At 44.2% G+C, this 25908-nt stretch overlaps 1 protein-coding gene across 3 annotated transcripts in view; it reads right to left on the bottom strand.

Moving 5' to 3' along the window:
• The window catches only part of LOC309595860 (SLAIN motif-containing protein-like), a 30064-nt gene extending 7157 nt beyond the window's left edge, over positions 1 to 22907 (bottom strand). The window contains exons 1-5 of one of the 3 annotated variants that reach the window (XM_082323326.1): positions 22840 to 22907; positions 19190 to 19917; positions 8219 to 8355; positions 5496 to 5645; positions 1302 to 1442 (exon numbers count right to left, since the gene is read on the bottom strand). In XM_082323326.1, coding sequence (XP_082179452.1) covers positions 1302 to 1442; positions 5496 to 5645; positions 8219 to 8355; positions 19190 to 19899 — 1138 coding nt within the window. In that variant the 5' untranslated portion in view covers positions 19900 to 19917; positions 22840 to 22907. Of the gene's footprint in view, positions 1 to 1301; positions 1443 to 5495; positions 5646 to 8218; positions 8356 to 19189; positions 19918 to 21567; positions 21652 to 22839 lie in introns of those variants that run through there. The other 2 variants (XM_082323327.1, XM_082323328.1) reach the window with 2 other exon arrangements.
• Positions 22908 to 25908: the final 3001 nt, after the last annotated feature.

Raw genomic sequence — 25908 nt, 5'->3', positions numbered from 1 at the left:
CTTCTCCCGTCACCATGCAAGTATGAAAAGCTTCCATCGTTCTGAGGATGAAGCGCTTTTCATATTTCACTGCAAACTCTGTAACGTGACAGGATTTCCTGGACTTTTCTTTTTGAAGCGATCACAAAGCATAAGAAAATATTCAAGTGTAGAAAGGAAAAAGCTGGTATTTGCTTGATTCGCTTTAATACAACTTTTCCTCAGCTGCGCTCAGGTGTAATAAAGAGATAACAAGATCTTATGCCTTTTGCTCTTTTGGGTCTCATATTCCAGTTCCTAGATCATAGTATTTGTTAAACTTATAAAGGCACGGTACTAAAAGTAAGTAAATGTTCTCCAAAAGAAATACAGAGAACTTCATTCTCTATTTCCTGGAAATCAAATTAGTGATGAATTTGCACAGAAAAACAGATGCAGCCACTTTGTCCCACCTTGATCTTAAATTAGGACCTCATCCAAATCACACTGATGTCGACAGAAAGTTTACCAGTGGCTTAACGGGAACTGGATCAGGGCCCTGAAGCCCCCCCAGACTGGGACACAGACACGCCTTATGCACAAGTTAAATTTGCAGAGCTGTCTCTGAGCACTTTACCAGAGCAAAACGTAAATTGTAATTTCAGCTCTCCCCGTTTTAGTACTCTTGAACTCTTGGTTTTACTCAACGCAGCAGTGAAATGCTACTTGCATCTTCTGTGAAATAAAGAACTTGTAAAACTCGGTCCTCTAGACAGCTTCTAATATGATTTCAGGCTGCAGTTAGGCAGCCTGCTCAGAAAACCAAAAATTTACAAGCAAAAAATTTTGCTGGGTTATTTTTTTCAGCTGGATCAGCTCCCCAAACCAATGCCCAGTGCAGTCACACAGGGGCCTGTGTTTGCTCAAGCGAGGGGACAGCAACCAGACAGGCAACTGTGAGCTGCGGCTCTTTAAACTGCCACTATTATCGAACAGTTACTCATAAAACTTCACCCGGACTTCAGAGGCAGCCTGGGATGGAGTATTTTTGAGTATTGAAGGGTGCTTACATATTTAACAAAGTGGGGTTTTGGATAATACTTTCAAGACTAGCCTCTGCTTCAAAGAGGTGTCATCTTGAGGGTGTTAGACAACTGCGAAGTTTAAGTGGCAGTGTGGGTCTGCAGATTTTTAAAGGAAGCCCCTGCAAATCACCAACGTTTCAAATGATCTATTAAATTATTTTTTTGTTGGGGAAAGGGGGAAGAGAAGAACAGTGGGAATCCATCTGTATTTCTCTACAATTCTAAGACTGTAACACAACGGAGATCGCCGTCACGTACTTTCTTCCTGAAGGCGTGCCATAACCTGGACGTCAGTCAAGTCCTGCAGTTTGTATCCCATCGAGATGGAGTCATCGGATGTGCTCAGCTCACTGTCCACAGACGACTGGGAGCTCAGTGCAGAATGCATGCTCAGGTAACCTTCAGGAGGAACATAAAAAGCATTCAGACATCCACGTACAAAACAAGAACGAGCAGCAGAGTATTTATTCCAGTAATAAAATCAGTGCAGCTGTGAAGTTGAGGTACGGTTGCTAGAAACAATTACGAAGTTAGAAATTACTTGAGAACACAACGCTCCGTATTTTAACCTGCAATTTTCAGGAAGCAGACTGTCTTTGTGCGGGGAAAAACATTGTGGACTTCTATCCAGAAGGTGGTAAAGGGTAATTTTGAGCTTAGAAACATCCTTTAAAAGATCAGTATTATTTCTGCCTATTTTGAGAAAGGGGCAACTATTGATCTAGATACTCAGCAGCAAAGTTACACAGAGTGCTTGCTAGGGTGTTGGTGAGCAGTCATAGGAGTAAGAGGATCCACATGGCTTTCAGAGTACAGTACCTCAAAACTCAGTCATGCAATCTGCGTACGCAAAGTAGAGTTTACACTAGATTGCCTCCTCCCCGTTCCTAAGGTTTATCCGTTTTTTTCCTCTCACAATAAACCAAACTCTCTCGTACAGGGAAGGATGTAGCTTATTCATACAGTAGGTCATAAAAAACAAACTGGAAGGATCTTTCCACCAGGGAAGTTTTTCCGTAAGTCAGGCATTAGGAACAGGAATAAATAATTTTCCTTTTGAAGAATAAGTAAAAAAAAAAATATCATCGTAGTCATCATTAAGTGCAAACTTTTACCTGTGAGTACTTTTTCTTCAGTCAAGCAAGTCAGTATTTTCCATGGCATGAGTACTACTGCTTGCTGCTGCAATAGGGAGATGAGAACAAGCCGTGCAACTTTGGGGTTATACTGGCACTTGTCCTTCAGAGGCGGGAGGCCTGTAAGTAGCCCTACGCACAGAAACCTGGTATCCCGACTGCCGCCGGTTTTCCTCAGATACCGCTCCTCCTGGCACCCGGGATGACTGTTCCTGCGGGAAGGCTACGCATCACCTAGCAGGCAGCTTATCTCCGTCTGCAGCCGGACGCAGGCAATGACAGGAGAGTCTTGCTACCACTCCATCAGCGTTAATTTTGGCTCGGGGTGGTATCTTTGAGAGAGAGCGTGCAACGGTGAGCATACCTCCATCTTTTCCCATTTTATAACTACCATCCTGCTTTGTATTTAAAAAAAACCCAACAAACCAAACCAAGCAAACCAACCACATTACTAGAAAAATTTTTGGAAACACAGAAGGATTAGTGAATGTAAAACCTCTACCTGGCAAATGTGCTTATCTATGCCACAGGTTACAAAATACCATAATACGCTCCTAGCATAACTAACCCTCGAACACAGACACATAAGACCATATAACTGACAGAGCTATTTTAGGAGAGAGTACATCATTACCTTCAATTAATTCCAAGACAAGGTTGCAATTAGTACTATATACATTTAGACCCACAAAAAAACCAAAAAAAACCCCAACCAACCAAAAAACCCCAACCCACCACGATCTGACAGATCAGATCAAGCTAGTAGATATGCAAGAGCCTAAGAGCACTTAACATCACTTTCAGCTAGAGCAGGCTTAAGAAATACAAATCCTGCTCAAGCAGGGATTCAGGATCATCACTTAAATCAAAAGCAACAAGTAGGCTGTAGCACACCAGCTGACAAATCAAGAACGTAAGTCAGCCTCCCAAAGCACCTATATGATGCTATTCTCCATTGGCTTTTCCCTTAGCTCACGCAGTTTTGCCTGCTGTGTTCTAAGAAGTCCTGCAGGCAGTGCACCTACTGAATAATTCTCAACAACGATGCTAGAAATAAAACATTTTGTCTGTTCTTGGCAAAACGTCTAAAAACCAGTGCTGAGCAACCTTTCAAACAATGGGTAATTCCAGTCAGGCAGGAAAAAGCAGCAGCTTCCCAGCGTTATTTCTTCAGCCAGTTGTGAAGAGCGGTAACTGATGACACGGAAAACACACGTTTGAAGTCCAAGCGTAAAACAGATTTCTTACGTGGACGTTGAGCAAACTGCTTTGTACCAGTAAGCCTCAAATTCCTCATTTGAAAAGGCGTAAAGCTTTCCCCAGTTTCGAGATGCTGGCATAATACGGTGCTAGAAGGTGACGGTAGTGCCAGGGGCGTGCCTGTGCGTTACACGAACGCACGCCCCAAGTCAGGACGCTCCAGTACTAAGACTGCACGGCTGCACAACAGAGTCCCCCTTTTCCCTTCAGGTGTCAGGAAAAGACACTGCAAGCGGCTGAAATAAAGCCAACACGAGAGCAGGGATTGCACCTGTAGGATGTAGTATAATGAATACGCATAGGTTTCCTGCTGCAGCTAACACCTTCTTTCATACTAAAAGCTGTCTTTTTCATACAGCTGTATCTTGAATACAGCTTTTTAAAAAGCAAAGCTCCCAATTCAGTTGCGTGTGTTTAGCTTGGTTGTTGCATTTCAAATTGCAGGTCTATTTAAAAACAGTCAAGGAGGGGAAGAAAAACATTCACATTCTTTCATCAGTAAAAACTGTTGTGGCTCAACATTGCAAGATGAACTGATTATGGTTTTCATTACAGAAACTTCAAAATATACCACATCTGGATTTTGTAAAAGGGTTTTTTTGTTTAGTTTTTAGGGGAAGTTAAACATTTTTCATTTGAACAGTAGGGAAGCTCTGTTTTTCTTAGAAATAAAATGAGATTCGAGTCAATCAAGTTGACAGTGAACTTTAAACTCATGTTAGCACTCGCGTAAGTCAGGAGGGAAGAGCCACCGACCAGCTGAAGTGAACTCGCACGTATAATCCTACACGGACAAAGCCTGTTCTATACTTGGCTGTTTATTTGGTACCCTCGACACCTTCAGCAGATTTGCAGAGCGAGTGAAGAAGTCTAGAAGTTGCACAGACACTTTGGTTTTACACATCGGTAACTGTTTCTGTGTGAAAAGGTGGTTAGACATCTAGATTGCCAACCAACCTCATATTAAAAACAAGAAATTGATTTAGAGATTTTTCCCTGCAGAATTCAGCTTGCAAAAATAATCAGTCCCGCATGCATCCTTTGGTTTGCAAAATAGAGGAAGCGTTAATTTCTATTTACAGCAGAAACCCAGCAGATCTCCAAAGCATACCTGCAGCTGTGAAAACATCCATATGCAACCCTTTTTTTTTTTTCTTAAAAAAAAAAAAGGTTCATTTAACATCAAGTTTCAAGCCAGAAACTGTTAAACATGCTTTATGTTTTTAAACATGCAAATTAGGATATAGCAATTTCCACAAAACCCAAACAAATCAAGGAAGACTCCTTTGATAATAAAGCCAAGAGGCAAAGCATTTGTACAGGGAAGCTGAGCACGAACTGCATCAAGGATGAACGAAGCTCCTGAAAGAGCCTACACGGACTCCTCAGGCAGCAGCTTAAATGCAAAGGCAGACTTGAGGCCAAGCCGTTCAGGAGAAGCTTCATTATCGTACCTACAAATGCAGGCTTCTAACAAGAATTTTGTGTAAGTTGCCTCTAAGGTAGGAAATCTTACTCCAAACACAACTCAGTCTGATGGAAAGCTTTTCTTATTTTGTGTTTAGCCGCTTGCTCAGCCAATTTAAAGGCATATCCTGGAGACTACGCCTTTTGTCTTCAAGCACGAGGCTTCTTTCCGTTGCCTGCATTAATGAATATTTTCAAGAGAAGCTTCACAAACTCAAGCCAGAAAACTGAATCCAAGTAACTTTATAAAGTTAACACCTACATATGGTAACATTATTCTAGAGCAGTATTTTTTTTTTTGTCTCAATAGCTGTTTTCTACTTTAAGTCACTTAAAATTAGTACAATTTATAAATATAGATAAAGAAGGTTATAAAAACAAAACCGTGAAATAACTACAAGACATTTAGAATGCAAGGAGGTTTTCTCCCACGTAACAGATGAAACCTGGGTCAGTAAGCGAGCGAACTAAAAGGAGAAAACCCCATGGGTGGGCTTGCATCTCTTGACAACTTTTCCCTGTATCAATTAGTAATACTCCTTGCATTTTAAACACTGCAGGTTCGCACTGCTCTATTGACACGCCATACCTGAGCTGCCACAGGTTAGTAGTGCTTTGTTAGTCGATTTGAGATGCCCGGGAGAGTTTAGTGCATTGCTACAGGAGCCTGTCTCTGTATTCAAATTATGCGCGCTTGGTGATGCCAATGGACTGCAATACAGGTTTTTCCATCTACTGGCTAGAAGGAAAAATACAAAAAAGCCATAAAGGTTATAAAATTATTTTTAAAAACAAAGAGCATAAGATAAAGAAAGGCATCAGATCAAACAAGATTAAATATGGTAGCAGATGTACTTCAAACAAGACATCTCCACGGTGTCAGTTACAAGATGTAGGAAGCAAAGCAGCGCCTGTTCCCTTGCTCGCTCTCCCCTTTAACTCGCTTTGTCACTTCTGAAGAATTCCAAGAATAACTACTGACAAACTTAGCTTTAAAGAAGCAATACATCTCTGAAAGTTTCAGTGCTGGTCTTCAGAGATGACCGTTTTCATAAATATCTGTCACTTCCACACCCCATCTTCATTTATAAGAACTCCATTAACTTCATGTTTACACATGTGTTACTTTGAATTTTTAACGATAGAATCAAAACAGCATTAAACCACAAAAGCTATGCCTTTAGATTAAAAGGAGAGCAAATTAATATGAAAAACCGCCATTCTGAAATATTTATTCAGCACGCAGACTCGCATACGAGCTAGTGAAACCATCAAAATAAGGCAGGTAGCAAAACTTAGTGCATCCGTGCTTACTGAAGTTGGAAATAAGCAGCTACAACGCTAAGGAAATGACTCAGTCTATGACCTGCACGTATTCGAGGGGCTGCTGAATTGCCCACCAAACCCTTACCATTGAGAGAACAGCAGCTAAGAAAATGACGAATTCGCTATATAAATAGTTTTCTTTTTATTTCCCCCACAAATATAAAGTCAGGCTATTTGAGTTAAAAAGGAGCAGCGGAGTACAAATAAAGTCAGACAGAAAGGAAAGAGTTAATCAAATGAATCTGCATGCAAATTTTTAAGCACAGATAGTTTATGAAAGTAAATGGAGTTTGTTCTCAAACTACATTCAGTTGTCTCAAATCAGGAATTTCAAGGCTAAACTCAAAATAAGCCTGATTACAAGCAGTGCCAAAACACTGTTCGCATGTAAATGTAAAAAAAAAAAAAAAAAGCAAACCCAGCCCAAACCAGTGGCCTCTCAGACTTCAAATCACTGAGGTCAAGTTAGTGGTCAAACTGAAATCAAAATTATTGCATTCACATAGATGACAAAGCCGGCCAATTCAAGACCCAGGCAGACGACAACTTTTGTTACAAACTGGGGGTTGTATTTTAAGCAGTTAACACCGCCACTGAACTTCAGTAACTTTCTCAGAAACTTCACTTCTTCCAAACCCTGCTAACCACAGCCTTTGTGTTTAGATGCTCCTAAGTCCAACCAGACAGGTGAGGCTGCAACACGTCCCGCTCTGCAGTGCTTTTCGATGCTGAGCTGTTAAAATAATGAAACCAGTCACCCCTCCAGCCGCCGGCTCAATCACAGCTGCATATAGGAAAGCTATGTGATATAGAACGCTATGCAACCTAGGAAAGGGTTACTTATTCACTTCAAACCCCTCAGTGTCTCGGCTATCATCAGCCTGGCCCAGGACTCGCACATTTTACATGCAAACCCAGAGTGCATTTGAAAAGACAAAGGTGGGATATACAGCAGATGGATTCCAGGTGACGTACTACAGGTAGCAGAACTAGAATAACCCTCTCGGTTTTGTCCTGAAGAAAACTGTGCATCTGTTCTAACAGCTCTTGCATCAGTGCAAGGCTAACGTGGGATTGATCCTTCCGTGCTGTGAAAGAGGGAAACCACAAGCCTATGACCCCAGAATACTGACCATGGCGGTGTATGCCACTACTGACCAGAACGCTTCGCAGCGTTTTCGTTTCAGGCAGACTGAGGAAGGGATTTTCCCTCAGTAGCAGAGCTGAAAGCCACCATGAAGAGCTTTTAGGGGATGATAAAACTGGAAGAAAAACTACGTTTCCAACTGACACTATTTCTTCAAGTTACAGATTTTAATGTTTCATTATTGTGACCTTTGAGCATCAGAGAACTATTTTACCCAGGTAATAACGCTAATGGTAAGATATGGTAAGAATAATCACCATTAGAAACACTCAACAGTGCTAGAACTTTCTATATAGAAAAAAGCTGCAATAATAGCTTCATATGATTCTCTCCCCCACTCCCCAGAAGCACATTTTTTCCTCTACATATTATTACATTAAAGATGTTTAAATATTTAAAAAAAAAAAATCAAGATCTTTAAAACACTAGAATATATTTTAGTGTTTAGGCTCTGAACATATTAAAAAAAACAGCAAGCAAGGTGGTCAATTTGGCAATTAATTTGAAATACCTGTATTTGCATCTTAAAAAATACACAGAGGCAAAACATCACAGTTCAGCGTGTTTCGTCTATTACTTGTAATCAGCAGGCTTTTTAATGTTTACAGAATGGTCTCTTACCTTTATCAGCTGAGTCATTACCAATGTAAACCAAAAGCAGGGAGGTTTTTACACGGTGACAACCATGGCTGTACAGAGAGGCACCATATCGCTCTGCAGATATTCTCCACTACAGCAACCACAGACTTCGTCTCTCCCTTGCCTTACTGCTCCTCCATAACGTAAAGTACACAAGTGGGAATAAAAGACACTTGAAGCAATGCTTATAGTTTCCGTACCTTGATCAAGTCTGTTTATAAGAGTTCGGCAGGCTGCTTCTGTCTCGGGACTGGGATTATCCAACACCTGTCGGCACCATTTTAAAGGCGAGTCCGTTTTCTGATCCGTAGTGGATTTTCTCGGGGACACATAGAGCCTTTGCAAAGATTGAAAGGAGAGAGTAAAAAGTGCTCGTTAACTCAAAGCATACAGCCACTGAAGTAACATTTACTAAAAGTATACCTAACAGTTAGCAATAGAAAAGTTATCCAAATCAAAAACAGGGGAAAAAAATAAAGTTTAAATTGTATACAATGAGTCAGAAACAAAATTTACTATCACAATAGTAAAATTCCCTTAAAGATGGCTTCACAGAGAAAGTACACAGCCTCTGCAAGGCAAGGCTCAAGCCCGGGCTGTGGGAATACCACTAGAAGTTAAGTTGTTGGTATACTCACCATCACCCCTGCCTCTCCCCCCACTCCTTCCCCCCAAAAACATCTCCTGACAGAGGCAGCAAGGGTGAGGCGGCGGTTCTAACTGGAGATTCCGGGTGATCTGCTGTGGGAAGTCCAGCTGTTGTATTTTTTGTTAGAAACCCCACGGCTCTGGATATCCCACCTGTATCGCACTGCAGGCAACAGTTGTCTCCTGGCTTCTCACAGCAGCTCTCCAAGACACTGAGTGAATAGGAAGAAGTCTGCTCACAGATTTCGGGGATAAACCATTTAATTGGAAGCTTTAGAAATTTTCAGACAGTTAGGAAGTATGACTGTATGCTACCTTTCCTTTTTTTTATTGAAATGTTAGATAAGTTCTCCTAAAGCCTAAGCTTTTGACAGTTCTAATACACCTACCATTGTTTTGCATATACATACAGGATTAGCCTTACATACAGATTTAATCGTCTTATAGTCTTGGATTATTTACAACTGATCTTGTGTAACGTAGCACCTTAACCATATTTTGTAAGTAGAAAATTTCTCTCGAGAAAGGTCACAGAGTATAGGAGCCAGACTGAAAAGCAACTCAAGAATTTTACTTGCATATCTCACATTTGCAGTTTTAAAGTCAAAAAATCCCAACAGAAAAAAAACGCACCCTGTATTTTAACGTATAAATAGCAACACACTTAAAACTTTTGTGAGAGGAAAAAAAATCAGTATTGTGTACATATAGAAGTTAACCAGTTTTTAATTCTTGCATGTCACTTAGAGAAGAACAGCCTTGGGCAGAGGGCATCAATAGCACGAGAGAGGCGGGAATAGAAACACGAAGTGCAGTCGTTAACAGAGACAATAAATTTCCTGCATATAATAATACGTACCTTACTTTAACATTAGAGTTCCAGATACGTAATCTTAATATGCATGTGCTAATATATTTACTGTGCTGTGAATGCATGGCTACAAGAAGATATTTCATATAGTATTCTGCTGAAGTCATGCAAAGGACTATAAAAAGGGTTCACAGGTAGGAAAGTAAGCTCTGGGATGACGAACTTAAGGACCTGCATCTGTGCAATTTCTGGAAGAGTCTGAGGTGACTACCTCTGAACTCAGTAAAAAAGCAGAGAGGAGATTTCTGAAAGCAGACACTTTTTGATCTTGTTAACAAGGCCATAAGATTATTCAACTTACGTTTTGAACTACTGAATTTGTCCACAACTTAATTTCTTAGAATTAAGCATACAGAAGAAGAAGAAAACTTCCAAGTCTTCGAAATTGTGTAGATATTGAGCACCTTTCCAGAAGGGACACGCTTTGAGGCTAAGTTTTGGGGGATGAACGTACAGGAACCCGACCGAGCAGTTGAGTTGCCACTTGCGGACACGAAGCCTAGCTCCCGGGTCCATCGTTCTCAACAGGCTCCGATGAGCCGCGGGCACGGCCGTCAGCCAGCCCAACTGCTACCTCTCTGCCTCAAGAAAATTCACATGAACGGGCTTCACGGTTCGTAATCTCCTGTGAGAGCAAGAGTTCTTCCCTGCACACAATCACACAAGTGCTGTTTTTTCCACCACCACCTTCCTCTCGGGCGCCAATCCGGTCCCGCTGCACTGGCGAACTGCTCGGAGGTGACAAAGAACCCTCCTGGCCACCAGCACGCTGCCTACAGCCGCACTGGATGATCTCCGCTGCTCCAACAGCCGTCCTCGCACTGATGCATACCTAATACGTCACCCTCCTCAGTGCAAAATCCAGTATTTGAGCATAAAATGATCATGCGGATGGTTTTAAGATTTCAAGGAATGTCTGCGTGCGCTTCACTTGCCGCCTGCTCTCTCTCCGAGCAGTAACTTTTGACACTCCTGCAGCAAGACACATCAAGTCTTTCTGCTCCAGTTACTCATTCTCACACAGACACCTCATATCCAATTCATAAAATACTCCTTTCCACAGCAAAACTAATAATCAGATATTTTAGTAATTATCCCATTAGTTTCTGAAAACCCCTCGTGTTTAAAAAAAAAAATATAGAAACATACTGTGGGACTCTCAGTTGTCCTATCCACAAAAGCAATGTTTGGCCAAGATAAAACATACAAACAACTGGGATATTTAAAATACTGTACTGGCATCAAAATGTCCATCTGACCTGTTACCCTGTCTCCGGGTAAGGATAAGTACAGAAACAATCAACGCAAAAGCTGTACCGATGCAGAAAGCTGTCCCGGACTCCCATAATTTTGCAATTTGGGGCTACCGGATTGAGCATCTCTGTGTGCAAGAGCTCTCAAAACAATATTTTTCAGTAAAGCCATCCAATCCCATTTTTGGATTGATATCTGCTTTCAGCACCCACAGCACCCTACTGCAATGAGTCTGAAGAGCCACCTCCTTCCACTTGCTCTGAAAACGTCACCTGCTATTTACTCTTGATGTTGTCTGGTTCTTGGGGGATGGGATACAGGTGGAAGGCAATTATTCTCCATTGCCTCTTGACATGCCGCTCATGACTTTACAGATCCTCATAATATTCCTGCCCCTGGCCAGACCCATCTTTTTCAGGGAGCAGAGATTCAGTCTCTTTAGTCATGTCTCATACAGAAGCTTTTTCATACTGAGCTTTACACAAAACCACATGCAAATAAGAAAATCCAAAAGCTAATTTGCTATTGACAAAATAAATGCTGAGAAACATGAGCGCTAATATTCCTGAATGTGCAACGTTATCTTTTATGAAAGACCCCACAAGCACATCTTGCTGCAGTTCTGCATGGGTAAATGAGCATTACAGCCACCCAGATCCAGTAAAACAGAGAAAGCAAAGTGCTCTCTCTCTCTGGATTTATTTTACAGTTCAGACCAAAAAAGCAGCAATAAAACCATCAAACAAAAAAGAGGCCAACAGCCTCCTTAGGGCAGGTCACGCTGTTCTTCACATATTTTAGGTTAAGGGAGAAAATCCTGCTCTACTTCAGGAGTAGTTGTTCTACCCAGCTCCTTCCGTGCTCCTAACCGTGTTTCTACGCAGGACCGCACCAGCTGAAAACGGTAACACTTGATTGCTAGCACCGCTTCCACACGGAGCAGAGCTACCTGCTCCCAGGGCGTCCGAGTCCCCCGCGGGCTGCCAGAGGACTCTCATTTTTCAGCTGACAAGTCTATTGGCGAGAGATGGTCTCACTTATCATTTCACTCAATTAAGTAAGCACAACTCAATTTTTCAGAGCACTGAAAGGCAACTTATAAAAAAAGAGGGATTCTGGTCTGATTTCATAGCATGACGTTTCCTATTTTCCTTTTTAAGTAGCTTTGGGGAAGGGTTCAACACACTTAGCAAGCTAACTTCTCAAAACACGCTGGCATCGCTTATTCTTCTGGAGCACTGCACACCATCGGCTGATAAACTAACACCACCAGCCCCACAAACAGAAGTGAATATTTTTCTGGACACCATATTCAGAACCAAAGTCACCTTTTAGCAGCGGCTCCCTCCAGTTGCCACCTCCGTTAGCCACGATGGCACAACTGCCGCGGCAGCGGAGGCCAGGTTAATACAGTACCACACTTCCAGCCGAACTAAACCAGGCTTTCTTCCGAAAGAGGTTTTTGTGATAAGCTAAACTCACTCTGCTCTGTTTAAAAATATGCAGAATTTTATTTCTGGTAGTTTTATCCTCTAAGGCTGTTTGATTTGTCAGGTTAACTTAATCCAATAAGCACTGGAAAAATGTACTCAGGCATGTCATTAAGTATGCATACGACTGCCAGTGTAAGAGTCAGCCTAAGTCTTTCGGGTTTAACAAATACCTGATTATTGAATAAGCTTTACCTTGGATTTTGTTCCTACAACTCAGCCTGTTCTGTTTAAACGGCAAAAGGTTATGCTTCGAATGTTTTCTTTTGTCAAATTGCAAATGACAATTAAGAAGTCATTTAGATAGTTACAAGGCCTAATACAAAATTCACAAAGTAAACATTTGGGCATGTATTCTCAATTCAATGTATCAGGGGTTTGCTGCATAACTTATTAAATATGAGAGAGATTTTCTTCAGCTTCTGTGAGGAAACCCTTAAAGCATCTTTAGTTTCTGCTTACTAGCAGGTGTGTTTCACTTTCCCATACAAAGTATTTTATGAAACGCACCTCTGTAAGAGCCAAGTAGTTTTAGTTGTGCAGCAAGCACAACATGCGATTTTTCTTCCATTAAGACTGTAGGCACTCAAAAATAAATTTGTGGGATTCTTTGCACTTTATTCTGACTATTCCAATGTACTAAAAGCAGAGCATCCTCTAGAGATACTATTTTTCTTTTGGGGTCAATGTCACAGGAGGATTTATAGGAGTTAATGGCCACTGTCGTCTGATTTTGAAAATACTGCTTCAAATAAAAAAACCCCAAGAACCTAGAAAATACTATGACAACTTTTTCAACTTGCACGCTGCACTGAAAAAAAAAGCATCTTCACAATTTAGTAACACATCAGATCAATGAGAAGAGCGCAAGCCAGTATTGCCTGAGAATATAAGATCGTTATCACGCAGAATATTTGCACTATGAAATCTATAGATCGTAAGAAGAGAATTCAGGCTGCAGCTCTATAACTAGTACATCAGTAAATTAACCTGAAAGTAAAATGAACCTCAGTTTTTAAGACACATGCTTGGTTTATCGTACATCTTCCAGGGCGCGTCGCACCAGTAGGTACAGCGGTACCAGAAATAGCAGACATTACACTGATTTTCGAACCTTTGGGTTACATGCATCGATGCAAGGAGAAACAGACCTGAGGTAGCTGAATATGTTTAGAACAATTTAGGTTTGTAAGATATACCTCCATAAGGTGCTAAGGCAGCAGCTGAATTCTTCCATAAAGTGCGTATTTCAAACACATAACGCATTCATTTTCCCTTCCTGTCTATCACGGACTTCAGAGAGTTGATTTTCAGATTTCTTACTGTGCTTACGCTGTTCTAATCTCAAATCTAAACACTATTGTTGAACAGAAGTACCAATACAAACAATACAGTGTTGTGGAAAGCAACACTCCAACAATACTCTCCAGGTCTTGAAATGATAGAAACATAAAAGGAAAAAACGAGACAAATCCTGTGGCAAACTCCACACAAAAACATTACAGTATAGCCCAAGTGGAGGTTTGAGCCTGTATTCCCAAGAAACAGAAATTGGAAAGAGAAAAAAAAAAAAATTATACCGCAAAACCCAGAAGAGGCACCACTTTTTCATGTTTATCTAGGGACTAATCCTGCTGAACTGAATACCAAAAATCTAGCCACTAAGCCACAGAAGCTCTAAACACGGCGTTAGCTTAATCTCCTGACAGAGCCAATCGTCTGTCGGCTGATCAAAAGGCACCTTGCGGGACGGCTCCAGAGTCCGGTCGTACGGAGGCTGCAGGAGGACGCTGAGCGGCATCGGTAGCCATCCTGCGGCAGCAACGGAGAAAGGCTTTCCCCCTCCGCTCCGGCAGGGCAACTGAGCAGGCAGGTTACCGTGCCCACACCTCATTTTACAGAAAGATCCGCGAGCCGATACCTCAAGCAATTCAGTAAGAACACAGTCATTTTAAGCCTCCGCCATCAAAAGCCATTTAACCTGAACAGCTGTATTTTGCACACAAGCGTCAGACAAGCAGGTAGATTTTTTCCTTTCAGATTCCTCTACTCCAGCACTGGCAGCTACTGGCAATGAAGAGTGCTGATGGTAATGCTGTCGTAAAGCTGCACAGAAGGGTTTTGAAGGAGCTCATCTACCCAGAGATCGTGCACAGCGAGCCAGACGTTATCGTCGTGGCTAACTGCAGCTAGCACAAACGGGTAACGCACCGTTGGGACAAGCCAGACAATCAGGAAATGGGTTTGATAAGTCACGGGTACGTTACTTAACGCAACAGAGCTAGCTGATCCCTTGCTAAAGATACGTCTAGGAGGTTTTCATAACATGACCAGTCTGAGAAATTCGGACCTTGAAAATTACTGTTTCTAAGTCAGGTAGAGTCTTGTTGGCAAGGAAAGATCCCAGGCAAACTACTACACGGCCTGTGATGTACAAATGGATTACGTGGAGAGTAGGGAGTCAAAGCGCTCCCCCAGATCAGAGGCACAAGATGCCGTATTTTCCACGACGCTATATTGGTACAATACCTGAATTTTGTGCAGAACCACATCCTCATTTGGTGGAACTTCTCCAGAAAATTTTTTCCTATCTCTGGTGGTACAACAAGCTAACAACAACGACGTCCTGCAGTATGTTGAATTAAATGCCTTAAGACGTTAATATAGAAGGCCAATGGACATGGGGCTAAGGCTGAAAACATCCACTCCCAGGTAACTCCTAAACAGTAATTTATCTGAGCAAACCATGCTCCTTCTTCCCACGAAGACTACTTCAAGGGCACCCTCCTTGCCGTGTGGAACTCCTGGATTCAGGCGGGAGACAACACAACGCTACGGTGAAGGCAGCACGACCTGCTTGCAGCTGAAAGACAGACTTTTGGGAATGAAAACTGCACGGTATGGATGTAGCAGCAACACAGGGATTCACCTGAGTGACATGGATTCCTTCTCCTCCTCACCCCACAAAAAACCAGGAGCACGTTAGGCTGAGTCGACCTGTACATCCATGTACGCATCCATCATATTTTACATATTCTTCTAAAAGGAACTCAGCAATTTAAAAGAAACGTAAAGAAAAGGTTCTGTTACATGGATTTGCTTGATAGTTAATGCTGTGTTCTTTGGGTTTTTCTGTTTTTTTGTTTGGTTGGTTGGTTTTTTTAAAGCAGAAGAACCTAAATAAAAGCTTATCTGAAGCCCTGTGTTAAACCGCTGGCAGTTTTGCCACCGGGATCAAGACCTTAAGCAAGAGCAGCAGCCATAAGGGGGAGACACGTACAAGGGCCTCTTTCCTTCCACCAGGGAGAAAACCTGAAGTTGCTGAAGGTGAGGCATGGACAGAGCTTGGTGCTCATTCCATCCAAGGAGATGGAGGGCAAAATAGTCTAATCCAGTGAAAAGGAGAAAGAGTATTGAAAAAGTTTAAGGCTTTTCCCTTCTGCCATTTCTTTCTCTCTCTCTTTCATCCAATGACACACGAACAAGAACACTTTGTAGTTCAGAGGGAGTTGGAATTTGAATCATTTCATCATAATTCCAAGTCAAAATTCCCTCTCCCAAGTCTTACCAGGAAAAATAACTGACAATTGGCAAAACACCACACAAGTAGCATGGGAAGGCACAGCAAAATGCTGAACACAAATCACTGCACGAAGAACAATAAACTAAACACACAGAAAACCACAACTTAATTCTTACGTACAGGGAGTACCCAAGAACGACAAACACTAAGGAAGACAAACAAGGTAACGCTATTGCACGCGTATCTCGTTTGCTCCTTTCTGTATGGGCAACAGCCCTTCTACCACCAGCTCAGGAGCTGGCCTGCGCTGCGGCGTCGCGTAAGGGAGCGAACTGGTAACCAGTAACGGGCAAACCGCGCTGAAGTCTCAGTTAAACATCGTGCTGAACTCAGCAGCACAGAAAGGCAGCTTTCACTTGATTGGGTCCGAAGGATATTTACAATTTTGAATAGCTATTTGAGAAAGTGACCTAAGAAAGCAAGTCAAGGGACAGACACCAAAGCAGTACAGAGTTACAGCCACCGCATGCGATGCAGTACCTCATGTTTCACAGCAGTTCCGTCATTGCAATGTTGTTTTTAAAAACAAAACCTTAGACCACACAAATCTTGCTGAAGGCCAAGGGAAGCTGCACAGAAACGTTTCCAAGTTTGAGCCAAATAAAACCAATGATTTCAAAATAGTGCAGAAACTGAGACTCTGTCTGCACCTGCAGAGAACAGTATCAAGTCCTCCGACCCGCTCCTTCGTGCTCCTGCCTTGGCCCTCCTGGGGCAATGGCTTTTGCTGTTACCACTTCAGCTCAAGTGGCAAAAATCCACACGGCGGACTTAGCTAGAGGTTTCAGACCTACTAAGAAGTCATGGGGCATAAGCACAATACCACAATAGCAAATACCCTAAAGCTTGGACCTGTTCTTAAAACTAGAATGACATGAGGATCTAACAACTAAAGCCGCTCTTTTTGAAAGCTTCCCTCTCCCCATCCCCTATTTTAAACACTTTCATACTTTAAAAGAACACAAAATGAGTTCTTAGTATTCTTTAAGGTATAAAGCATCATCCCCTCTACTAGATGATATTAAAGGAAAGATCAGCAAACCAAAAGGACTAGGCTGGTAAAATTCATCAGTTCAGCAGTGACAGAAAAAAACAAAGCCACTGTGAATTTCTCAGAAATTGCCAAAAGTCGTAAGTATCAAAGTACACACGATATGTTCCAATACTAGCTACAGTTTTTTTCCTACTGTACAATATTAAAAAAAGGATTGCAAATATAGCAATACGGTAAGCTATTTGCTTTGACTAATACACTGCTCGACACGTTTACGTACTACTTCCATCCAGGCAGTACAAAATTCCCCTCGATCAGCAAAGTCACCTTATTAAAGTTGATCCTAAATCCATATAGCAGTAAGGTTTCCTTGTTGGGTTGTTTGTTTGTTCAAAAAAAAACCCCTCCAACCACTGTTTTCTTGTTATTGCTGATAAGAATGCATGACTATCTACATAGACAGTATGCGAAACATGCTTGTGAAGGGAATTTAGGATATTTGGCAATAAGCACAGTCATGCATTACTGACTGGACATACATTATTCATTCCTCACTTTCAGTTTAGCTGCAGAGCTCTAAAACAAGAAGGCATCATAAAAACAGCTTCTAGTTTTACAAGGTTTGTTTGACAAGAGTAAAACAAACCAGACTGAAGCAATTCAACACGACCAAAGGTAATTTACGATAAGAGAACTTGCACAAGAGCTCCGTAATACCACCTTTATTTAAGCTCCTTGGGACGCTTCTTTTTAATCTGTTAGCCTGTATCAACCAAATTTGACAAGAAAACAGAGGTATCAAAACCAGGAAGATCCTACAAGGTCTGGTGAGAAGGGTACCTGGTAAAGAACAACCTTATTAGCCACCGCCTCAAGGAAAGGTTAATAAACTGAGCCTCTGGGTGCAGAATCTCTCCTGATTGCATTGGACAGTATTCCCTGCCCCTCTGAATCTTGGATTCCGCCTGGTTTCTCAATATAGTTTGAAGAATCTCTCATGTCACTGGCTATATAAACATGAATATAAAACAAGCTGTTCTCATTAACATGGAGATAATGAAGCCTGTCTTCCAAATTCAACTGGTTAAATATATATATATATTTTTTTTTTTTAAAGAAATCAAAATGCCGTTTAGGTATGCTAAAGAGTTTCAGTGATCAAGTTAGAGCCAGTATTTGGGTTTTAAAAGAAAGCTTGCAAAGTGAAAAAAGAAATCATAACTGGCAGTAGAAGTTAAAAAGAAACGAGCGGTCACTTGTACCACCTGCAGCCAGGAGAGGTGTGCGAATGAACTTTCTGAATGCCCAGGAAAAGAGTACACAAGAAGAAACTCAATTTTGAAGAACACTTCTAACTTTATACATTCCTTTCCAAAACTAACTAATGCTGAAAATCACTCTTCCCTCATTTGTCATCTCAAAAATGCTTTCCTGTTTTTAATATAAATTGAACTTAGACTTGAGCTGACATCATTACGTTACTGAGCTCCATTCCATTAACAAACAAGTTTACCTTCACTTACAACAGCTAATGAATTTTTAAGAGTTTAAGATTCGTTTTGCACTCAGCACCCATTCTGCAATGCTGTCTTCGCTGCCAGATTAATCTCTAGCTACACGATTTTGAAACACAATTTGCAGATCCCTGAGGCTATCCTACAAAGCCTTAAAATTAAGAACTCTAGGTAAAATCTCAAGTCACAGCTATTGCAGGAGCTGGAGTTAGCCTCAAACTTTAACCAGCTTTGGAAGAGCAAGGGAAATTAATCTGCTGATTTATAAAACAAGTTCTAAACCCGGCTGCTGGTGCAGAGTCCTACAAAGTAAGGTCAGTTAAGGATTACACCGCCGATCTGTTTCAGTTCATGTTTCCCAACAAAAGAAACAGCTGAACTGCAAAGAAACAGTATTCAGGAAATGGAAATTATTTGTCCTCTTAGATACTAGCAAAAGCCACAAATTCCAGATGGTCTGAGGTCTGTTTGTGTTTTACAAAATTCTTATTTAAATATAGTATTTGACAGTTATGTACAAAGTTTAAAAACTCCGTTATTCAAACTAACAGGGAAAGGGAGGTTCTCCGTGCTTTCTACAGCAGCATCAGGAAGAAAGGGGGAAAGAGAAGCCTTATAGTTAAAAACAAGAATGCTCTGGCACAATAGTCTTAAAAATAAGAACAGCCGATAATGAAAACTGCTTTCTTGCTGCTAAAAATCAAAGCACCGTATAGAAATCACTTTATACCATTAAAAATTATGCACACCTAAACACAGAAACTCGCAACCGCAGCAGCGCAAGTTCCGTACATTACTGAACTTTTGAAACACGTACCAGCTATCTTCTTCTTCATTGCAGTTTTCAAGTTCTAACACTTTCACTTCATCCAGATCTGTGTTATTCGAAAGACTTTCTAGACCTCCACATTTTTCACTGGGGTTTTGTTCATTTATTTTAACTGAGGAATCAATACGTGCAATGACCAAGTTTCCCAGAAGCTCTGTGCTATTACTTGTATCCATACGTGAAGAACATCTAATGTTATCATCCGTCTTCATTTCCACCTTACAGATGTTGGAAGACAATTCCTCAGCGGCACTGTTGCAACTATATTGCATTTGGGCATCTCTGTCTTTTTTTAAGCAGTTGTTCTCTCCTTCCTCTTTTCTTATTTTGCTTAATTGGTTGTGCAGATCAGCCATTATTTGCAATTCTTGCTTCTCAGTTATCGCATTGATGCTATTATTAATTTCCATCCCATTAAGACCAGAGTCATGGTTATCCACACCAGTACGGATCTCACTCTGCACGTTAGTCCCAAGCATGCTCCGGCTGCTCTTCATTCTCGGGTGCTGATTCTCGATCTCCAGTCTCCTCACCAGCTCCCGCAGCTTTCGCACCTCCTCCAGCTCTGGGCCAACCTCCTCGGACGCCGGCTCCGTGTCAGGGCCCATGGCAGAGTTCTCCGTTGAGGCTCGTCCTAAGTCAGGCTCCAGAGCGTGATCCTGCTGTATGACCGGGGCATTCCCAGGCACTACCATCATCCAAAATGCACAGTTTCACTGCAAGACACAAAAACCGTATAAAAGCTCCAGAATGATGCACAATATTTTAAGCAAACTGGAATTAAACACCAGAAATTCTGACTTTTAGAAGCATAAGCTAATTACGTTGGGGTGCAAGGTGACCGAATTTAATCAAAATCTATTGAAAAAGAACAACTGAAATTAGTATGAAACATTTCAACAAACACAAATTCTCGTTTTTAACGGCTAGGATGTGCAACTATTATGCTACAAATTAGACTGTATAGAAGGAAGCTGATTTAATCATGCACAATAGTTTAGTTTCCATCTGTTTACAAACAAAATACATGAGAAAAGCACTGATTGAGCAAAGTCAGGAAACATAATTAGCAAGGTGCTGACGTCAGACAATGACAACATTAAGAAAATGGTAAAAACATCCTTTGTTCGCTACCAGGTTTATCCTGGAAAAGCAGAAAAAACTTGAAAACATTTCTGTATCAACTTATACCAAAGGCTAACAACAATGACTAACGACAGGAACTGCAGTTACTGCGGTACACAAAAATAAGCATAACTAATGCCTTTACTGGCGTATTTTCCTGTTACAACTGAAAAGAGAGAAGCAAGCTCTCTGATGCAAAAGTAGCGAAAAACAGGAAAAAAAAAAAAGCTAAATATATCACACCATAGGTTACGTATTCCAATAAGCTGCGTAAAGTGAAGCCGCCTCTGCTTTCCCCGTCTTAAGTGCCACTGTTCATCCCGTGGTTGCGGCGACCAAGGAGGAGCGTGCAGAGCACCATCGCTCAGGCAGCTTTAAACTGCGCGGGCATTCAGGCTTCCCCAAAGCCGTAAAATGATGCTGGTGCATTTAACGTACGGTTTTACAACACTTACAGAATAACAAGCTAACACTGGTTTTTTCCCTGCACTAGGGATTTACGTGAGTTTTCAGTTTCAATGCGTGCGTTCGTTTCGGAATTGACTCTTCATTGAAAAGCCCCTAATACGAGATTCGTGTTCCACAGAGCAAGTAAAACAGATTCCCCTATAAAATTATAAATCCTTTCTATTTTGCAGAAGGAGGGCAAATAGACAGACTGACAGACAGAAGAGGGAGTTAGACGACACAGCCAATTCAAACTTTAAAAGATGCGATGCGGGCATTACAACTGCATTTGAACCCTGATTTTTTGTGGCCGTAAATGTTCTTCCCCTCTCCCTCTGCGGTTTGAAAATTTCTCCTGTTTTTAAGGCCTAGCTGCCTGGTAGAGGAAACCGAACTGGAACTACCTAACTGGTAGAGGAAACCACAAAAATTAAATGTCACACAAAGCAAGCAAGGCTAAAAATATAGGCACCCCCCCATACACACCTTAGCACCTCCCTATTACTTAGTTACGTGGAACAGCAGTAATTGAGTAGGTTTCCTACAACAATATAGGTTTGTTTGGTTTTTTTTTTATTTTGACAGCTTTTTTTTTTTTTTTTCGGTCCTCTATATGCAAGACAAAAATTTTAGGCTTACGTCTGAATTAATAATTAACGTGAACAGCGCTTACGAAGAGCTGCAAGTGAAGAGAGCTGACTGCAGCGCACTTTAAACGCAGCTTTCAAAATCCTGCCTATAAGAAGGCGTGAAGTCGTTTTGACTCGGGGAAAAGAAATGTAATTTGTAGTTACCAAGCAATCTGATTCCCACTCGCATGCCCACTTCGAAAATCTCCCTGCACGCATTCTCACTCCTACAAAATCATCCCGTCTCCCGACGAGTAACGGATCTGGTTTGATTTCCAAAAACAAAATCATCCCGTCTCCCGACGAGTAACGGATCTGGTTTGATTTCCAAAAACAAAATCATCCCGTCTCCCGACGAGTAACGGATCTGGTTTGATTTCCAAAAACAAAATCATCCCGTCTCCCGACGAGTAACGGATCTGGTTTGATTTCCAAAGACATTTCAAAGCTACTGCTCGGTAACTGGCTGAGGATGCACCAGCGGGCAGCTTAAGAGTTCTACTGCCAAAGCACAACACGACGACCCAAGGAAGGGGGGAAGCAATGAGATCTGTCACCCGAAAAATCAGTTCCCCTCCAAGGCCGAGGAGCGGCAAAAACTGCGTTTTCATTCACGGGGGGGGGGGAACAAACAGATTAAAAGCAGTGAGCTTTTCCCCGTGAGCAGTGGGCGTAAAAAGCACCTAAATAAAGCCACAACGTAAAAAGCACCTAAATAAAGCCACAACGATATGGGAGGAGAAAAATGTAAATCTGCAAAAACTTAATTTCATTGTATAATAGGCTGAAAAAAAAAAAATAAAAAAAATGAAAAAGGGAGGGAGCCGGATTTCAAGCCGTTGCCGTGTCGAGGACAATAATTTGGACTTTTTCAGAAGACATCCGGGTTTCTAGCGGCAGGTTAGCGGCAGGTTAGCGGCAGGTTAGCGGGCTCCTGGCCGCGGCCGGGGGCCACCACCGCCTCCCGCCCCCGGCCACCCCGGCCCCGCCGCGGGCAGGCTGCGCACCCAGGCGGCCCCGCACCGGCCCCCGCTGCGGGGAAGGCGGCTTCCCCACCCCGAGCATCCGCCGCCCGGCCGGGAGTCCCGGAGCGCGGACAGCTCCCGGGGCGCGGAGGGGCCCGGCCGCGCTGAGGGAGGAAGCGGGGGGACGGAGGAGGAGGGCGGGGAGAGGGTCGCAGCCGGCACCGGGTGCTGCGGGGAGAGCGGGGCCGCCGCCGAAGGGGAGGCTGCGGCCCGGGCGGGAGCCCCGCGGGCGGAGGGGGCCCCGCCTGAGGGGCGGGCGCGGGCTGAGGGACGCCGGGGCTGCGAGGGAGCGGAGGGGCGAGGGCGCGACCCTCCCGGGGCGCTGCGGGGGGGGGGGGGCCGGGCGCGGCCGGTCCACGCCGAGCCGAGCGCTCCGGCCACCCCCGCCGCCTCCCTCCCCGTCACACGGTACCTGCCGCGGCCGCCGACGGATGAGGCGGGGGTGGGCGCCCGCTCCGCTCCGCTCCACCGCCGCCGCCGCCGCCTTTCTCCGGCGCCGCCTGCAGCCTCGCTCCCAAACGGCGGGAGGGAGCCGCCGCCGCGCGCGCGTTCGGGCCCCGCCCCCTCCCTCGCAACGCCGCTCGTGGGCGGGGCTCCTGCGCGTGCGCGCTGCGGCCCTGAGGCGGCGGCGCGGAGCCGAGCGGAGCGGGGGGGCCCCGGCCCCGGCCCCGGCCCCGGCCCCGGCCGAGCCCCGGGGCTGCCCCGCCTCGGCCCCGCCGCCAAGGGGGTTCCGGCGCCGGCCCCGCCGCCAAGGGGCTCAAGGCGCGGGCGCCGTTCGTGAGCTGGCGCTTGGCCGCGCCCCCCCCCCCCCCCCACCGCCGGGCCTCTCTGTGTGAGGGCAAGGCCGCGGCCAGGGGCTGCCGGGGGGCTGCGGGCCTCTGGCGGGGCTGGCTGGGGGCTGGCCCCTGGGGAAGGGCCCTGCCCGGCGGGGACTGCCGAGGGAGGGGGAGAAGGGGTCTCCCCTTGTGCGTGCAGTCCTGAAAAGAAATAGGCAAAATAAAGACGAGCCGGGACCTTCCGAAGCCGTGGGAAGCGTAAGGTCCCTTCAGGACGGGGCTTCAGCAGGCGACTGTCGATAAAGGCGTCGTCCTTCTTGTCACATCCCCCTCCAAAACGTGTGTCTTGGACCCAAATACACCCTCCGGCATCTCTTGATAAACGTTACACCTATTTTCTTGCAGTCATCGAGGACAAGGGCTATAAGCAGAATCTATTTTTCCTTACAAGTTAACTCGAACACCAAGTCTAGCACCGACTGGAAAATCGTCCTGGGACGGCTTGGTCTGCGCAAGAGGTGGTGTCTGCAAAAGCACGGGTCCGCCTCCCCCCCTGCGCAGGCACTAGCACCGAGGCTTGTAGCCTTTACGTACGTTATTGTGATTTTGCATGAAATAATCTGGTGGAGGTTTGTCCCCGCAGGATCCCCGGTGAAATAAAAATCTCTTTTTCCGTGGAAAATACACGACCTCGTCCGTCACGCAGGGGAAATCAGCGTGCAGCTGACCCTTTCTCCACACATACGTGGGGATACCAGGAAACAGGGAGATTCACCTCTCTAAATAATTCATTTCTTTTTTGTTCAGGAGGGAGGTCAGCAACTCTTCAAAGTTCAGGCCAAAATAAAACGTACTATTTTTAGAATAGCTGCAGGTTCCTTTTGGGCGATACGTGACTTTGTGGGGGGGAAAAATGCCATCGACCCCTTTGTGGCGATGCTCCGCGCGGGTGCCATCCTAGGGGATGTGTGACATCCTCCACCCAGGCACCCCGCGACTTGACGGGTGATGCCCGTCGGCCCCCGAGAAGCAAAAAATGACAGAGCCCATCGCAACAGAGGGCACACGACGGGAGCGCGTTAGACGGCGAGGAAGCTGCACGTGAGCTAGGACTGTTTATTAGAGCTGTATACGGAGGTTAAACAATTGCTACAGGGAAACGCAGCGAGGAGAGATGGTGCAAAGCGTGTGATGGACAAATCCCGTTCCCCGTGAGGCCACGTACCCATCAGGAACTCTGGAACCGGTGAATTCGTTATTTCTGCGGATCACCTTCTCAAAGTGCAGCTGTAGTTACAAGCCCACCTGTTTCGGTGTTTTAAACAGTCCCCCTTTGGCCACGGCATGACGAGACGTGTAACAGCTGCTGCACCAGTCCCTCCCCACCCCTGGTACAGGTACCAGTAAGGAACCAGTAAGGCCGTGGATTTCAGAAATGAGCGGTTCAGGGAGATGAGACGCTTTGTGATCCTCTTCTGCTCAGAAAGCAACATCTCTTTAACATCTTGATAACTTAGAAATGTAGGCAGCCGCAATCAGTAGTCATTTTTGAGAACGATGCCTTCGTGACTGCTGGGTGTCAGGGGTTTTTGGTCCCCCCGTTGTACCACACACGCTCACACCGGGGCTGCCCCATCCCCTCTCGCAGCCACGGCTTTAAGGCCTCAACCTGCAGCTTGCCAGGCGCGGTTGTTTCTGCGTTCAGCCGGAGCTCCCCTCTGGCACTGCTTCTGAGGGCATGCCTACAGTTCAGCTAAATAACCGGTACAGTGGCCTAAAAAAGGTGAAGTAGCACTTGTGCTGTAAAACGCTAACTTGCCGAGCTTTTGCGTGCGTGCCAGCTTCCATCGCTAAGCGCATAAAGAATTATCTGGCTAACAACAGGCTGCAGGAGCGCTTTCGCCATCACCTGTCTCCACGTAAGAGCCGCTGCAGAACGGACTCGCGCGCTTCGCAGACGTTCCTAATGCTTTCAGAGCGAAACCGGTAACTCCCTGCACACATTCGCTGTATTTTTAAGGCTTTGAGGCTGACTTTCAGGTTTTCGTATTCAGGTTTCTCAACCTCTCAGCACCTGAATTAAGGGCTAAAATTCTGCGATTCTGACTTTTAGTAAGTCCAGCATCTGCTAGAAGCTCAATTTGGTGAGTGAGCATTTGCGATGTAAATAATTCACAGCAATGGGAGGCATTACGGCAAGCCTTGGCGAGGGGGGGGGGAAATTCAGATGTCAGTCAAGCAGTGCTCCTTGTCAGGAGAGGCAAGCGAGATAGATACCTGTTCTCTGGCACATTTTGTCTGGCCACGAGACACCTGCCATCAGAGGCCAAGTTAAACTGCCAGGGGAAAGCGAGTGTTATCTTCCCAAACAGACAGCAGACACACAGGCTGCTGCAGCAACCCGCTAGGGAGCAGGCAGGAAAGGGAAATTAAAGCTGACACACAATTAGAGTAAAGTGAGTCTGCAAGTGCTCCTGAAAGCCCATGGAAAGCAAACGGAAATCAGGCAGAAGCTATTTCTAGGCAGAATTTGGGGGTGAGAGAAGCAGAAATAGGCTTTTGCTAAGAACTAAATTCAAACCCTCCCAAGAATCCAAATTTAGCGTTTAACACTTCTCGTATCTGCGTGCTTTGTGCCAGTTCACACACACTAAGCTGCGGCCTGATTGCAGAAATGAAAGAAAAAACCAAACCAACATCAGAAA

Source organism: Platalea leucorodia (assembly GCF_965183815.1).
Source record: "Platalea leucorodia genome assembly, chromosome: 10".
Taxonomy (NCBI): domain Eukaryota; kingdom Metazoa; phylum Chordata; class Aves; order Pelecaniformes; family Threskiornithidae; genus Platalea; species Platalea leucorodia.
This window is presented reverse-complemented; position numbering and strand designations above follow the sequence as displayed.